The sequence below is a fragment of the Numenius arquata genome, chromosome 11 (genome assembly GCF_964106895.1).
Source record: "Numenius arquata chromosome 11, bNumArq3.hap1.1, whole genome shotgun sequence".
Classification (NCBI taxonomy): domain Eukaryota; kingdom Metazoa; phylum Chordata; class Aves; order Charadriiformes; family Scolopacidae; genus Numenius; species Numenius arquata.
The window spans coordinates 13,780,194-13,795,620 of NC_133586.1; the positions used below are offsets into that span (position 1 = coordinate 13,780,194).

The 15,427-nt window shown below is 38.1% G+C and overlaps 2 protein-coding genes across 2 annotated transcripts in view; both read right to left on the reverse strand.

The window, feature by feature from the left end:
* MYO5C (myosin VC) overlaps positions 1 to 88 on the reverse strand; it is a 35,309-nt gene extending 35,221 nt beyond the window's left edge. Inside the window, exon 1 of the mRNA XM_074155951.1 lies at positions 62 to 88. Coding sequence (XP_074012052.1) covers positions 62 to 88 — 27 coding nt within the window. The remainder of the gene's footprint in view (positions 1 to 61) is intronic.
* A 1,291-nt stretch (positions 89 to 1,379) lies between these two features.
* Positions 1,380 to 15,427, reverse strand: part of MYO5A (myosin VA) — a 96,008-nt gene continuing 81,960 nt past the window's right edge. Inside the window, exons 35-43 of the mRNA XM_074155805.1 lie at positions 13,571 to 13,664; positions 11,969 to 12,115; positions 11,417 to 11,571; positions 10,072 to 10,161; positions 9,186 to 9,336; positions 8,056 to 8,338; positions 7,068 to 7,242; positions 5,630 to 5,710; positions 1,380 to 4,740 (exon numbers count right to left, since the gene is read on the reverse strand). Of these exons, the coding sequence (XP_074011906.1) occupies positions 4,588 to 4,740; positions 5,630 to 5,710; positions 7,068 to 7,242; positions 8,056 to 8,338; positions 9,186 to 9,336; positions 10,072 to 10,161; positions 11,417 to 11,571; positions 11,969 to 12,115; positions 13,571 to 13,664 (1,329 nt within the window). The 3' untranslated portion in view covers positions 1,380 to 4,587. The remainder of the gene's footprint in view (positions 4,741 to 5,629; positions 5,711 to 7,067; positions 7,243 to 8,055; positions 8,339 to 9,185; positions 9,337 to 10,071; positions 10,162 to 11,416; positions 11,572 to 11,968; positions 12,116 to 13,570; positions 13,665 to 15,427) is intronic.

Here is a 15,427-nt window from a genome sequence, read left to right on the forward strand (position 1 = left end):
CGCTCCCCCTCAGGCGCCGCCGCTGCCATGGCGCCCCGCTCCCCCTCAGGGCCCCGCTCACCTGGGTGTAGAGCTCGGCCAGCGCCATGGGGCCGCCGGCGGGGACAGACGTGCCGCGGCCGGTTCGGCAGGGAGCAGGTGGCCGCGGTCCGCCCCCGAGGCGTGTGGAAGCGGGGCGGGGCCGGGCCGGATCCAGGGACTGACCCGCCCGGGAGCGGCCCTTCCCCGCCGAGGAGGGAGGCGGTCCCCCGCGCTGCTCGCCTCAGTGACCAGCGGCACCCGGGCGAAGGGTTCCTAGTCGTGCCGGGGTTTTTATGCGGGCAGCTTGCACGCCAGCTCCCAATTCTGAGAGGTATGTAAGTATAGCGGGATGGGGAGTAGCCCCAATCGCCATATTGGCAGGGCTGCCGTCCTGGGTACATCCTGAGGGACGGGGTTAGAAATAGCTCCGAGCGCTGGGCAGTGTCTGGTTCTGCGCCAGGAAAAGTAGGTGCTGAGGAGCCTCCGTTAGGGGTAGGTGGTCAGGAGCACTGTGTTTATCACCTTGCTTGCTTTTAAGGCCTGCAAATCCCAATCTTTTCTGCAGTTTTCTCATTATTCTCTTTCCTTGCAGTAATTTGTTGCCATCCAGTGTACTGGTATACAGCACTGTACGCTGAATGCTTGTAGAAAGAAATGTACTTTGCCATTAATATTGTATGATGTTATAATTAGTTTACTTGTTAATACGTAAACAAAGGAAAGGAAATTTAAAAATCCTTGTTGATCTTCCATTTCCTAGCTGCCCGAGGGATCGCGAGGGGAGCCGTTCCTGGCCATGCAGGGAAAAAGGAACATTCATTCATTAATAAGACACCATGAAGGAGTTTCTCTGACAAACTTAGAACAAGATAAACAACTCAGAATGCATTTAGTAAGCTTAGGGCACTAACAAGTATTATAATTAAATACCCTTTATGTGGAAGCAGATGTGAACAGACACAGAGCCAGGCGCTGCCCGGGGGATACGTGCCCAGGGAACCAGGAGCCCTCCCTGCCCGCCGGAGCCCAGGAATTGTCACAGCACAGAAGACAACGTTTTAGCCAAGTACAAATCTTAATTCTTATTTCAGTAACAGTTAGTAGTTGGTGACAAAATATCCTAGCAAAGTGGGTTATATCAAACAAAGTATTTTCAAATACGCCCAGTGGTTTACGGCACCCTGTTGGTATCTGGGTGGATATTTGTACAATCCTCAGATTTTAACCAACTCCCTTGGCACCAAGTCTGCCATGGAGGCAGAGGGAACCTGGAGCATCGTCTGGGGACTATGCCAGCACACAGCTTATGGACAAGCAACCAACCAAATGAGGAAAGAAAAGACCCCAAAGCAAATCTTACAGTTGTATTTTTATTTGGACGTTTTCCAGTGATAGCTATTAGGCTACAGGTTTTATGATGCATACGTTTACTAAGTACAACATCAGACACTACAACAGATCAGAGCTCAGGTCATTCTGACAAAGTTTTGGTTTTCATCTATGTACTGGAGTGGCATCAAGTGAAAACCTACGTTTAAAGGCTTTTATTTATCACATGAATTATCAGCATCTTAAAAAAACAAGTGTTTACTCATAGTTTTTGTACGGTATTTGAAATGTGTTCAGTTTAAATCACAAATTACACAGACCTTCAAATTGCAAATGCTGGTGTTTCCAAGTTGGGAACAAATGTTATTGGATATCAATCCACTTTTCAACATTGAAGTTGACCCTATTTTTTCCTGTGATAGATAGAATAGATTAATCACATTTAATGAACTTAAGCACTTCCACATTCCATCCCAGATTGAAGTCTGAGAAGCAATTTTTCAAAATTTGGATAGAAGACCGTGTCCTAAACATCAGAATAAAATGATCACTGGAATAAAAATACACAAAACTGAATGAGGTAATTCTTGTGCAAAATCTCTAGAATAACTGTATATAATTCTAAGGGGTCATTGACAAATATTTTTCCAGCATCTGATAAGATCTATCATAGCAATAGATAATAAATTAAAATATAAAAGATATGTCCACATTAAAAGAGCATAACATTGATTCAAAGGAAAAAAAAAAAAAGTTGTTAAAATAATTCTGCATTATATTCCATGGTTAAAGAGATATTCATCCTAAGGTGAAAGATCTATTATACACTTACACTAAAATTTTACTTCTGAAAAGTGCATGTAAAATACTGCCATGTAAAATGTTAGATGAATTACCAGTTACACATCTATTCCAACTTAAAAATATTTTCCTTTAAAACATGTCAAGCAGCATATACTTTTAATGTGATATAAAAGTAATACCAGTCAAACCACTGAGTTTAAGGATAATACCTATAAATTACTAAACACTACTTTTTTTTTAAGGAAACAAGATACAATAAGGCTTTTTACAGGTAAACAAACTTAAAAAATAAACAAAAATACATTTAGGCATACATTTTAATACACTAATGCTTAAGTAGTGGATACGTTTCCTGATCTACAGTATGAGCATACTGTAATGCCAATTGTTTGTTTTTCAATAGGAGAAAAAATTTGGAGGTCAGCATGTTCTCACCTATTTTCTTTCCTAACCTCATTACTGGATGTGAAGGCTTTCCCATTACATTCTTACAAGTACAGTACCCCTAAAAGCCTGAAAACTACATTATACCTTATTTGGAGCCTCTTAACAGTAGCTGTAGTTTCAGAAATCAAGTAACATTAAAAAAGAGTGTTTGGTATACCATGCACAGGAAAAAATCTAAATCATTTAGCAAAGATCATTCAAAACATTTATGCAATGCAGTATTAGGTTCTTGGAAGTACTGGCATGATCCATCAAACGTAATATGGGGCATATACATTTGAAAATAAGACAACATGATCGTCTTAAAATGATACTGACAAAGTTTAGGTTGTCTTTACTACCGATTTCAGGAACCCTACAAACAGCATGTCTACCTCTTAAATAAAACATAACTGAAATGTTTCAGTTTGCTTAACTGCACATTTTTTTCTGTGAGGTTGCAGGCAAACGGATTAGTACCAAATAGTCTAATAGTGTACCTCTAGATCATTTCTCTGTATTTTAAAAGAAATTAATATTAATGCTAAGTTGCTAGTTATTATAATTCATAAAAAATATTGCACAATGCAATTGAGCAATGTGTGTGGCTTTTTTTTTACATGTATATTTGAGCCATACACCACAAAATTCCTGTTTTAAAGTTCAGAATTGGAACCTTAAGCAAGGCTTCTGCACTTATGTTGCACATTGTGAAATGTGAATTCTATATAGCAAACCCAAGATGTGTGAGACAGAAAAATCTTTCCAGTAACGTGCAATATCCAAAATAACTCAGTTTCTCATTATGCACTTTGGGTCTCCAACCATTAAATCTGCATGAATCATAGTCAAGTGACAGCATCATAGTCAAAACCTACTTAATGTTCTTGTTAGTCAGCCTTTCAAAGAATGACAGCCTTGGGCTAATGCAGAAATTTTCTATTAAAGTTCTTCCTCTCAAAATCCCAGTAGGAAAGAATACTCTCTTTAAGTGGCAACAAAACAAAAGAGATTATACTCAAAATACAGAACGTCATCTCTGGGGTCTATCAACAAAGAAGAACATTAGACAGACAACAAAATCTAAATAAATACTAAAATCATTATTGACTTCTGATCATTTATTTCAAGATTCTGTATTTTTAGCTAACTACTTTTAAAAATAACTAAACGTAATTTCCAGTGTGCTACTTGTGCTTAGTTACCATTTTCCTCTATGGGTGTTATTTGATATCACTTGCAAAAATCCAGTTAAAATAACAGACTGCATCAGACTGTAAATAAGGTTGACAACAAAAAAAAGAAATATCTTATTTTTAGTGCTTAGTATGATACTGTCATACATTTAAAAGAACACAATATGCAGCAGCGATTTAGTATGCTTGGTAAACCACAGTACTAACAAATGAACACCTAAGTTACAGCATATAGTGAGCTATAAGACTTATCACTAGAATTTATGTCAAACTGACATAAATAAGGAAGTGGTTTAAGAAAATGTTTTATATATTGCCAGTTTGTGTTTCTCCATTCCAGTTTTTACAAATTAAATGTAACAGGCTCCCAAGTGACTGTGTATTCTACTATAAAATGCCTTACTTTCAAGTCTCCCGTGGTCAGGACTGTGACTGTCCCTGTTGGTCCCTGCCTATGAGAAGATTACATATGGAGTTTAATTTACACTATTTAAATATGTTACTAAAGATCTAAAAATGTCTCTAGACAGCTGAAGACACAATTTTTGTCCAAGCCTGATTTCCATATTCTGGAAATGTATGAATCAGTGATGTCCTCATAAATGCAATGAATGAACACAAATGCACATCTTTCTATTAGCCTTCAATCTGTGGTGCTGTTATGTAGTTTTCCAGCTACTTTTACTACAGATCTGGGCATATATAGGCTGTTTGTTCAGAAAATGTGTTTTCAGTGGCTCACTATGTTTTAACAGGTACAGATATCAGGCAACTGATTCTCCATCTAACAACGGACACCACATCCTTGGGATCAGACACGTGATATGAAGCCCAGGCCCAAGCTGGCTGGTATCTGAATGGTTTCTAATGCCAGAGAGGATGGATTAAATGGAAAAGTAACAGGGAAGATATGTTTAGCATCCATGAGCAACTGAGGAGAGTCCTTCCTGTCTCGCAGACGCATCTGCAAAGATAAGAAAGGGATTACATTAGCATTTAGCCACTTCATTGATAATAATCAGCTTGCAAAGAGGTAGTATCTCATCTGTGATTCCAGATACACGTGTGTGTACAGACACACACTCTATGCTAGTTTGACCCAACACATTTGCAACAATTGTGCCATTAAACTGTAGTTACTTTCTTCACTTTTGGTTCTGCGTATCTCCCCCTTACAATGCAATCAGAAGATACTCAGATTTCCTGCAAAAGGAAGAATTTGCCCATTATCTGGTAACTGCATCTTTTCAGTAAGTGGAATTATAGTTTTATTTCAGTTCTACCTTCCCAATCTCCCTCATCCTGCTAGTAATGTAATTCGATTTCTAACAAACTAGACAGATCATCTATCTTTCTTTTATTTTGCTCTACTGGCTGCTTTTCTTTGGAGTTTTCAAAATATTTCATTTTCATCGATATATATAAAACTAGAAGGGCTAAATGAACAACTTTGGAGTGAACATAGGCCTCTGTTTTCAAAGAAGTTTGAACTGCTCATGCAGACACAGGTCTGACAAAATCAAATTTGCATATATAAATGTTACCGCTTGAAAAGTTGGCATACAAGTGTGTTTACATACACAAATATTTATAAGCACAAAAACCTCTCACCTTCCAAAAATTTCATACATACGAACAGGGAAGCTATCATTTTTATGTAAGCCTGGGGGCAGTAAATTGTGACACCTTAAAATTTTAAGGCTCACGTCACCTTTTCAAAATAGCTAAAAAATGAGAGCTAAAAAGCCTAGTTTACTTCAGACTCCTGAACATATTTCAGGACGCAACCTATTTTGCCTCATCAGGGGGGTTCTTAGAAATAGATGATTTTTGATGAAAAGATATAGCCTTACCTGTATTGTACGTATAAACGATACCAAGACTCTCTCTTCAAACTCATTAACTGGAGTATACAAATTCAGAACTTTTACAATCTGTGAAGAAGAACAACCATTCTTAGGTTCATTTTGCTGATGAATCAACAGATGCTTCCATGGTTACTAATGATATACTTTTTAAATTAGCTATTTTAAAAAGAAAATTCTTTACAAGTATTTGTTATTTTTTGCTTTATTGATTCATACAGAACTCCATCACCTGCTTAATGCTGTGTTATGTGACTGCCTCCTTCAGAACGTGTGTTCTTTGGAGGTAGAAACTCTAAAATTCTACATGTGTGTGGAAAATACCAAACTACGGAAAAATCAGATGACAAGTAACTGATTGTGTTCTTACACCCCCTAGAAACATGCTGTATTTCTCTCCCTAATTTTGACCCTATTGTGACCTTCTGTAGCTTCCATTCAAGAGAGTCTTGACTTCACTATTTTTCAAGAGAGAGTGAGCTGCTTCTCTAAAAACAGGGCTAAAGTCACTACCAGAAAGAACAGCAACACAAAAACTGTAAGTAATAATATGGGTTAAACATGTAAAATTTATAAAAAATTCTCATTGTTTACAGTATTCTCTTTAAAAAAAAAAAACCACGCAAAACTTTTTAACAAAGTTAAGAGACTTGAAGCATGAGGAATTTTAACTTATTTCAGTACAAAACTAACAGATTTTCCAGCAATGTGAACTACTAAATTAAAACAGTTGTATCAACGCAACCGCTGGTGCTGACACCATTGTGAAAGAAATGAGGACATTTCTTCCTTTTCCTGACACCAAAAATGCTTGGATCCAGTTATTCCTGTACTAGGTCTATGCAAATGTAGCACGGTTGAAAGAATAAGTGCACCTAATCTGTACAAAAATCTAAGCTTTCATAAATAGAAGTCTTCAGCTGTTTACTGGGATACACTTGGTTCAGCCTTTCTGTGGCTAATGGGTGCAGTAACTTAACACTTTTGTTTGCAGACCCTGAGACAGCAGCTCTGTGTGAATTGTCCATTAGCTTAACTGGATACTAACACTGATGGCAGGAAGATCATTTCCTAGTATCCTGGGCAGAGCTGCCTGCAGTACGGGGGTGTCTTAGAGTGAAGAGTTTTCTCTAAGGATTTTCACAAACTAAGAGACTATGTATAGTACTACACACTGCACAATCTATTGAGCTTCCTCTCATTTGGTCAAAAACTTATCTTGAACATCAGACCTCAGAAAAGATCTGGTCTTTTTTTACCCCTGCAATTTAATCTGGTTTACTTTAAAGGAAGTAAGAAATCTTCAAAACAAAGTAAGAAATCTTAGATCCATGCACAACAGCAGTGCAGGCAGGCACAGCAAACACCATCAGAGCAGAGACCTGCTTAGAAGTGACAGTAGGACAGACAACGAGAGTTTGCTTACCTGGGCCGTAGTCAGTGCATTGCACATCGAACAAATGGCTTCTGCATCTTCATCCGTTTTCTTTTTTACTTGCAACAACTGTGCAGCCTGGATGAGGGGTTCCAGCGTTTCTTTAGCCCCACTATTCATCAAATTTTTATCACGTAGCCATTCTTCCAGTTGACTCACATTGTATCTGTACAAAGAGGTAAGAGTATCAAGACATTAATGCTTGATTATGGTCAAATCAAAAGCACATGCAATTTCCCAGTGTTTCTTCTTTGTCCTTACATGTTTTTCCTTCACATTTGTCTTTTCTTGTATTTCCGTTTCCTTCTGATTAAGGCAGCATACATTGCGTACCAAAACAGTTAGAAACTATGGCCAAAGACTTCCACTAACTAGCTTTTCCCATTTGTTTCTGTTCCTGTTAATTGCAGGAACGTGACAAGTATAAGAAAGGCAAATGAGATGTTGTCCATGCAGATGAACAGTGAGGCTTTTCAAGGTTACTTGAGGGACTGGAATGCCTTGGCTAAATTTCCTGGCATATACCAGTAGAATGCATTGGACAACTGATGCCAAATGCAGGAATAGAATAAGATGGCTTTACCCGCAGGATACAGCAAACTGTAGTGTGGATGAACACAGCAGGTATCCACTGAGCCACCAGCAAACAAAGAAAGCAGCTTGTTATTCTTCTCTAAGAGTTGTGAAAGCAACTACCAACATTTCACCTACAGTTCTGATTGCTACTTGATGATGAAATACTTTTGTTTCGCTTCTACCACATTTCCTTGAAAGCCAGGTAGGATTTGGCCTAAATTAACCAAGCTCTTTTTAACTAAACCACTCAAAATTCAGTTTAACAGCATCTGCAGCTGTTTATGTGTGGAAAAATAAATATTCAAAGTGTATCTGCTATTCCATCAAAATGATGCTCAGAGTCAAGAGTTCACTAAGATTTCCAGCAGCACATTCAAGGAAAGTATAAAATGAGCTCTCCCACCTTATCTGCATTCCTTTGCTCCACGAGCACATGTCCTTGCGCAGGAGAAGATTGTTAAGTGTTACAGCCCCAATGATGTAGAACATCTGCTTGACAACCTGTTTGATCAGCTCTGGATCCATTCCATGCTGACACATCACTGAATGGAAAGAGTTCAGCTGCCGAATAATGGAGTCCAAAGTGTAGGTTCCTTCATCAGCAATGCTGGATGTTCTCTTCCGCAGCCCTGTTGGTTTCACCCCTGAGACACCTTGGATTGTCTCATGCTCCAGCATTCCTGAAACTGCATTTGATTGACAACATTATTGTAATGACTGAAAATTCCTATTTGCACGCATATTGTGCAAGACAGCAAAACTTAGAATTTACACAGAAAAAGGAGCCTGGGCTTTCTTCTAGTCACACTTTACTGTGAGTTCCAGCCATTCTCTGTGTCCCACTATGTTCTGCAAAATCTAAGCTTACAGGGCTTTTACAAAGATTCCAGCTTGTGTGTTTGAAAGGAAGGTCTAACTCTAGGTCAGCAAAATACTTTTTTTCCTTCCATGGTCATATGAGCAGCAGGGTCAGCAACCTGAGAGCTGTTTCGTTCTTCTAAATGGTGTGATCAGAAAGCATAATGAAAATTTGTGTGAAAGTACTGTCTGACAAGACAAATGAAAAGTACTTTAATGAATAAAATCTCTGAATGTAAGCTTCATCACTGCTGGCTATATCATTGCTGACTGCTGTCCATAATGACAACCAGCCATTTTTCTCCATATTCATTTTAATTATGAATTATCATGTAATTAAAGTCCAGATTCTCTACGGGATATTTCCCAACACACAGGGCAATAAATGTCAGACTGTCCTAATAGTTTCTTCCTGAAAATGCACAGCTTATGACAAGTATGAATAAAGTATACCGATTTATTCTGTCACTGCTAGAAGAACCAGCCACAGTTTAGTTTTTCCTCTAATCCAAACCTGTTCAGTGTAGTCCTTGTCATCTCTAAACAAAATACTACAAGAACTACTAATAAAACTCTACTGGTTAGGAAGAAATACAAGATATAGCATATCACTGCCATCACAGTTTTCATTTTGGTACTACAGTGTGGAGTTTAAGGAGTTCAGCTTTGCCTTACCAATCATGGGTTGCAGAATGTTTTCCAACACTCGGACAAGTTGTTGGTAGATCTGAATAGCCAAGTCGCTCAGCACTTGTCTGTATTCAGCTAAATCAAAATTAGTGAGGCAGTGTTCATTTTGACGAGGTGTATTATGCTTCATAAAACCCTGAATTCATAAAATAACAAACATGCTTCAATGGAATTCAAAAATATTACACAAAACCAGTATTGATATTTTTTCATGCAACTGACGAATAATACTTTCAAAATCATAGTCACAGCCCCTCAAAACTTTTATTTGGAAGTTCTTCTGATTGACGCGAAAGCTAAGATTTGCTTTTCAATTGTAACTTGTGCCATGTCTGCTTCCTTGACTTGCAAATTCAAATATCTGACACAGAACCAAACTCTGAACTTTCTGGCAGGGAAGACCCTTCCCTCCCACTCCAGCATGGGCATTCTCACCTACCCATTTATAGCCAAAATCCCAGTTAAGTATGAAGAAGAAATGAGGCATGCCAGTCTCCAAACACAGACTGGCAAGCCATACTGGGGTTAAAGGGCTTAATACAGCCTTTTTCATAGGAACTTCAGTGAATCATTACTAAACAGCATAATGGTAGCAGTCAGGTTCTTCTACCTAATCTGAGTTGGCACTTTCAGGAGCACAATGTCACCTAGCCTCTGGGCCCCCAGCCTGCAATAAAGGGAAACTGGTTCAAATCTTATCTCCCCGTGCCTTCCAGTGATGTCATCACCATCATTGCAAAAAGTATAGCTGTTTTAAGAGACTTTGACTAGATTTTGATATATGATAGGAATTTGTTGAAGAGTAGTGCTCACACTACTACAGTAGTGCTCACTGTAGAGCAAAAGAAACCGGAGTAGGAGCACTGCTTACCTCTTCTCCACTGTATTGCTTCAAACAGTGCAAAAATCGGCAGGTGTTAGATAGCCAAAAGGACACTGTTTCAAAGTCATCACCTCTTTTCTGAAGATAAAAACAAACACATTTCAACAAAGACTGGTAGGAGGAATAAAATAATAAAATGTTAGGTAAACAATTAAACACTTAAAATCTACTTAGCTACTCAGATTCTGATGTTTTGCAAAACTTTATTTCAGTAACATTAGAGAAGCAAGGCTTTCTGTAATGTTTTTCAAAAACTTTCAAAATATGATTTCTTCCACAGATATGATCTTTCTGTGTTTTACAGACCCATCCTAACCGCTCTGTGCAGAAATCACAGGGCAATGTGACTGTATTCCCCAAACACTCGTTCTGTTGCACAATGACTCTTGTGAAGAGCCCAACGCAGAGGGTGCGAATGATGCAGAGCCAGCAGGGGGAGCAGAGAACAATTCAGTTTGTGCAGTGTCACTTACATCATAACCATTTTGGCAGCGTGAAAAATGGAAAAAAAATAAAACAAAAAGCCCTCCTCACCAAAGAACATAGAATCTAGTATATGCTGAGTAATTAAAATTTCTTGAGCTCTGTAGCATGCACTCCACTCACTTAAATATGTCCAAAAGTTTCTATAAATATCTTAAGTTCCTACAGGATTGTTTACTAAACATTTTTCCAAAACGTGTAGCTTGATTAAATGCTTGGGTTTTGAGCACATCAGCTTTATTTAAAAACTATAAAACTCCACGAAGCATATTTATGTCTTAGTACTGCTTTCAAGATACCGCTGGAGTAAACTCTCCTAGCCAACTCATTGCAAAGACTTTAGGCAGTAGCGTATTATCATCAATGTGATCTGTAGGTGAAGCAAATGAGGAAATCTGTGAACCAAAACTGCAAATGAAACGTTTTAATTAAGTATTCTAGATTACAAAGACTATCACTTTGGATGCAAACTGCATCCAAAGCTTTACGGGCACAGCTTCAGAGGAGGAAGTCTATTCAAAATAAAAAGAAGGTAGTTCTTTTTCCACTAATTCCAACCATCTGCGGTATTATGTGGATCGAATGCTATCACTATGATTTGCTGCTTGTTAACAACTTTTTCACTGAATTTCACTGAATTTTTAGAGTTGGAAGGGACCATAAAGATCATCTAGTCCAACTCCCCTGCTGAAGCAGGATTGCCCAGAGCATTTTTGTAGCTTTGGTGGGAGGACTTCACTGATCAGAAATCCGGAGCCAATTCATTGGAAGTCTTTTCCTCACTCGTCTAACATAAAATCAAAAGCAAATTTTTAATTAATGTTTTCCTAAACCAAGCTTACTAACTGACCTTCAACACTTTTTTGATGCCATTGATAGTGGAAGTCAACAACGACCGCACTTTTTGGTCATCATTAAGGTAATCTGCATGGCGTACACACATGAACAAAATATATGCTGGTAATCCTGGAATCAGGTTGACGGCTACTCCACGTGGTTTCAGCTCTTGGAAAAAACAAACACATTGTTTTGTTAAGTATAAAGCCATTGGAAGGTGTTATATGTGGTAATGGCAACCTCCCCAAGTTAGTTGTACTATAGTTGTACCATCTATATATGGCCAGTAAAAACTAAAAGTAAAAGTAAGATGAGCCACTTTCTTGGTAAAATATCAGAACAGAATAAAACATAACTGCCCACTAAAAAATGCACAGACACATTAATATATACTGTACTAATCAAGAAGGATGATTAGATTACAATAGACATTTCAGAATTTTAGATAAACTGGACACTGTCAAAACCAAAATCAGCTGTTTCCTAATGCAAATTCTGTGTTCTTATCATTCATTTTTTAGAGTGTGTGGGAGCAGAGGAGGCTGCAAGTGAGAAAGATGCTTACCTAAAATAAGATTCTTCACAAGTTTTTGTTCATCCTCCTTCTTATATTCTAACATCCCTTGGAAGTCCTTTTCTTTCCGTGGAATGTTAACTGGACGAATAGGTTCATCAATGATTTGTCCAGGTGATATGTTCTCCATCTGGCCCACTTCAGAGGGAAATGAAAAGAAATTCAGAGTGGCGAAAAAAGAGAAAACCTTGACAGTGTGCAAGCTCTGACGGCAACAGCCAAAACACCGGTGTGTTACCGACATTGTTTTAACCACAAATCCAAAACACAGCATCACAAGGCTGCTATGAAGAAAGTTAACTCCATCCCAGCCAGACCTACTACAGCTTTCTGAGTTAATTAGGTCATAAACACAGACTAAACAATGTTTTCAGAAACATTTTCCAACTCCATATTGCGTATGAATACTCCTGTGATCTTCTCTACAGTAGTAACCAAACAATATTGAAAGACTTTTTAAAAACAAACTTAGTTTGAGTAACCTTTCAAAAGAATGTATGAAATATCCACCTTGTTGCATACAGTGCCTCACGGTATCACGTTCAGCACCTGCACTCCGCCTAATGAGGCTGCTTGTTTGTTTTTTGAAAAGCAGAACTGGCTTCACCTCTTGAAAGCTGCATCCTCATCTCACAGCCCTCCTAGCAGCGTGCAATTACAAGCTATTGTGCATCCTCTAAGTGTGCTAAATGTGTGCCCCTGTCAAAAGGGGTAGAAAATGCAGAAACCCAAACTGGAGCTCAAGGAGAGCTGCCACTAACTAAAGGACAATATACTCCTGTTAATCCAGGTTTAAATCGGTATCACTGTTCTTCTCAAACACTGAAACACTGAAGACTACGCAGTCACTGATTTTAATCTTAGTACTCAATAAAACAACTCATTAGGCAGTAAGCTTGTTTATGGAAAAAGCAAATGACTATAAAAAGCTTCTGAAAGGTTAGGACGAGGATTATTTAAAAACAAATTCATACTTCAACTTTATAACTTTATTAATTGCTTTTAGCAAATAAAATTACTTTACTTATGCAGAGACATAATAAGCTCTCAGTCTCACCAGTCCTAAGATCCTAAGGGAACTCACTCTGACGCTCATAAAAGTAAAATTAGCTTAGTCCATATCTCAGCATTCTCATATTCAAGTTTGGCCAGCAGCTCTGAAAGGAAACCTCAAGCAGAGAAAGACAGTCTCAGCATTCTCAGCTCCAGTGATATAGAAATTCACAAAGGAAAACTGGGTAAATTATTTCTGCCTGGTTCATATTTAGTATTGCTTTTGTCTTCACAAAAACAGATACTGTCTTTGAGGACACAAACAGCCCAGGTAACATTCCTTTATGTTCAAATGGTTTCTGCCTTCAGAGAAACATCAATCTCCTTTACTCACGGCTTCAAAATACAACAAATCTTCTAAAGGTTTATAAAGGAACACACAGGGCTCTGAGTGTACCTCCTGCTTTTGGAATCAATTAACAGAGGCTAATGCTACTGAAGACCTCATGCCCTCCTGAGCACTAAGACAGATGGATATGATGACGATGGGATCACAAAACATAAACCAAAATCTCTCTTTGTCTCAAAATATGAAAGTACCTTCAAGTTCACCAATCTTCTTAGCAAATACTTTCAACTGTTTCTTTAACTTGCGAACAGTTTTGTCTTGCTTTTCAAGCTGCTCCATTAAATCCTGTAAATTAAAATGAGAGAAAAAATAAGATATGAGAAAAATCGCATAACGTGACAGAGACAAAATCAGTGCTGTTAGAAATACAAGGCAGTGAGGAAAGCTAAACAGTGGTGCCATCCTCTGGCTGCGGCTTGCAAGCTGGTACACTGCCTATAACACAAGCCAAATATCGCAAATATTATTAAGTTATGTGCAGCATGACAAAGGCAAAGCTCTTAGGCAGGTATATTCTGCAGACACTCAGAACTAGGTCAGTTCTTACGGCAGAAGACATTTTGCTGCAAACACATCTCCCTAATGCTTCTTCCCTGCTCTTCCAAATGCCTCACGGAAATAATTTTCTTTATTATTTAACAGTGAGCCTGTATTTCTGCATCATTTATTCATGCCTTCAGGACTGACTCGTTATTCAGACCCATCCATTTTATAAGACCATAAGAGAGAGATCTGCAGAAACTTGCACTCAAATTTACCAAAATCAAACATACAAACATACAAACTTTCTTGTGATGCTCTGCCATTTCCCTGTGGTCGCTGTCATCACATTTTCTTAGACTGAAACTGGGGTCTTACCTCTTTATTCTGTAACTGAACAACACCCAGCACCCAGAAGTCCTACTCTTGCAATAAACTTGTATTTTTCTTTCAAAGGAGTACTCCCCAGAAATCTATCCTGGAATAATTCTGTGATCTATGGTAGTGCATTCAGAAAATAATCATGTAATCAAAACAGGGGAAGTCTTTCTAAAGGAAGCAAAAACCTCAAGCTGAAAAAACCTGAAAGCCATTCCAGGTGAAGGGTTTGAAAGCAGCTTAAAAGAAAACTGCCCTTTTGTAAGCCTGACTCTTCATGGCACTGGTAAGAACGTAAGGGACCATGAGCTCCTTGCCCCAAAAGCATCATCTGGGCAACTACACCTCTCCTAAAATACTGAAAAATATTAGAGCAGCATTTGCAATAACTGAGCATTAGACACAAAATTGCTCTTAATTACGTAGTAAAGAGTTTACAACCTAATGTAATATACTTGAGCAGTACGATAATTAGGCCTGTTGAAAGAATAGAATCAAGGCCATGCTTCACATTCAAAGCAGTGTTCACTTTTACAACAGAAATCCTGTTAATAACACAATATACTTATTGCCAGATAAAACAATTTCTTCTGAAACTAATAAAAAATATACATGTAAGTCCAACAGACTGTTTTGAGTGTATCAGTGAAGGGTTATGATTTCTGAACAACAAATATGTAAGGAGGAACAAAGTTCCTTCTATGGCTCCTCTAAACAAATTGAACAGATTTCACATCTCATTAAGATTTGGAATCTCATAAATGATATAGTTTCAAGCTTCTGTATGGTGCTATCTCAAATTGGTTATTTTTAATGATAATGGAAATATTATTTCCAATTTTATCCTTCATATTTTGCATTTTTGAAAAATATTTTAAAAGTTATGTCTTTTGATTCTGATAGTTTTCTTCATTCCAGATGTCAGAACTGTAAAGAGATCTATGAACAAATTCAGGCTACGACTGGATTGCAGCCATTATTCACCTTGATAAGTATCTGTACGATCAGGCCTCTATTTTGCTGAACTGATTTTAAATGTATCAAAGTTTTAAAGCAAAGAGTGGTTCTGAAAACTGAGCATCTTTTGCATCATGTACCTCTTTTTCAGGGCAGTATTAAGAAGTGTTCAAAAAGAAACTGCTTTGCTCACAGTGCAAGGCTTATATTAGTAACAAAACTGTGCATCAAAA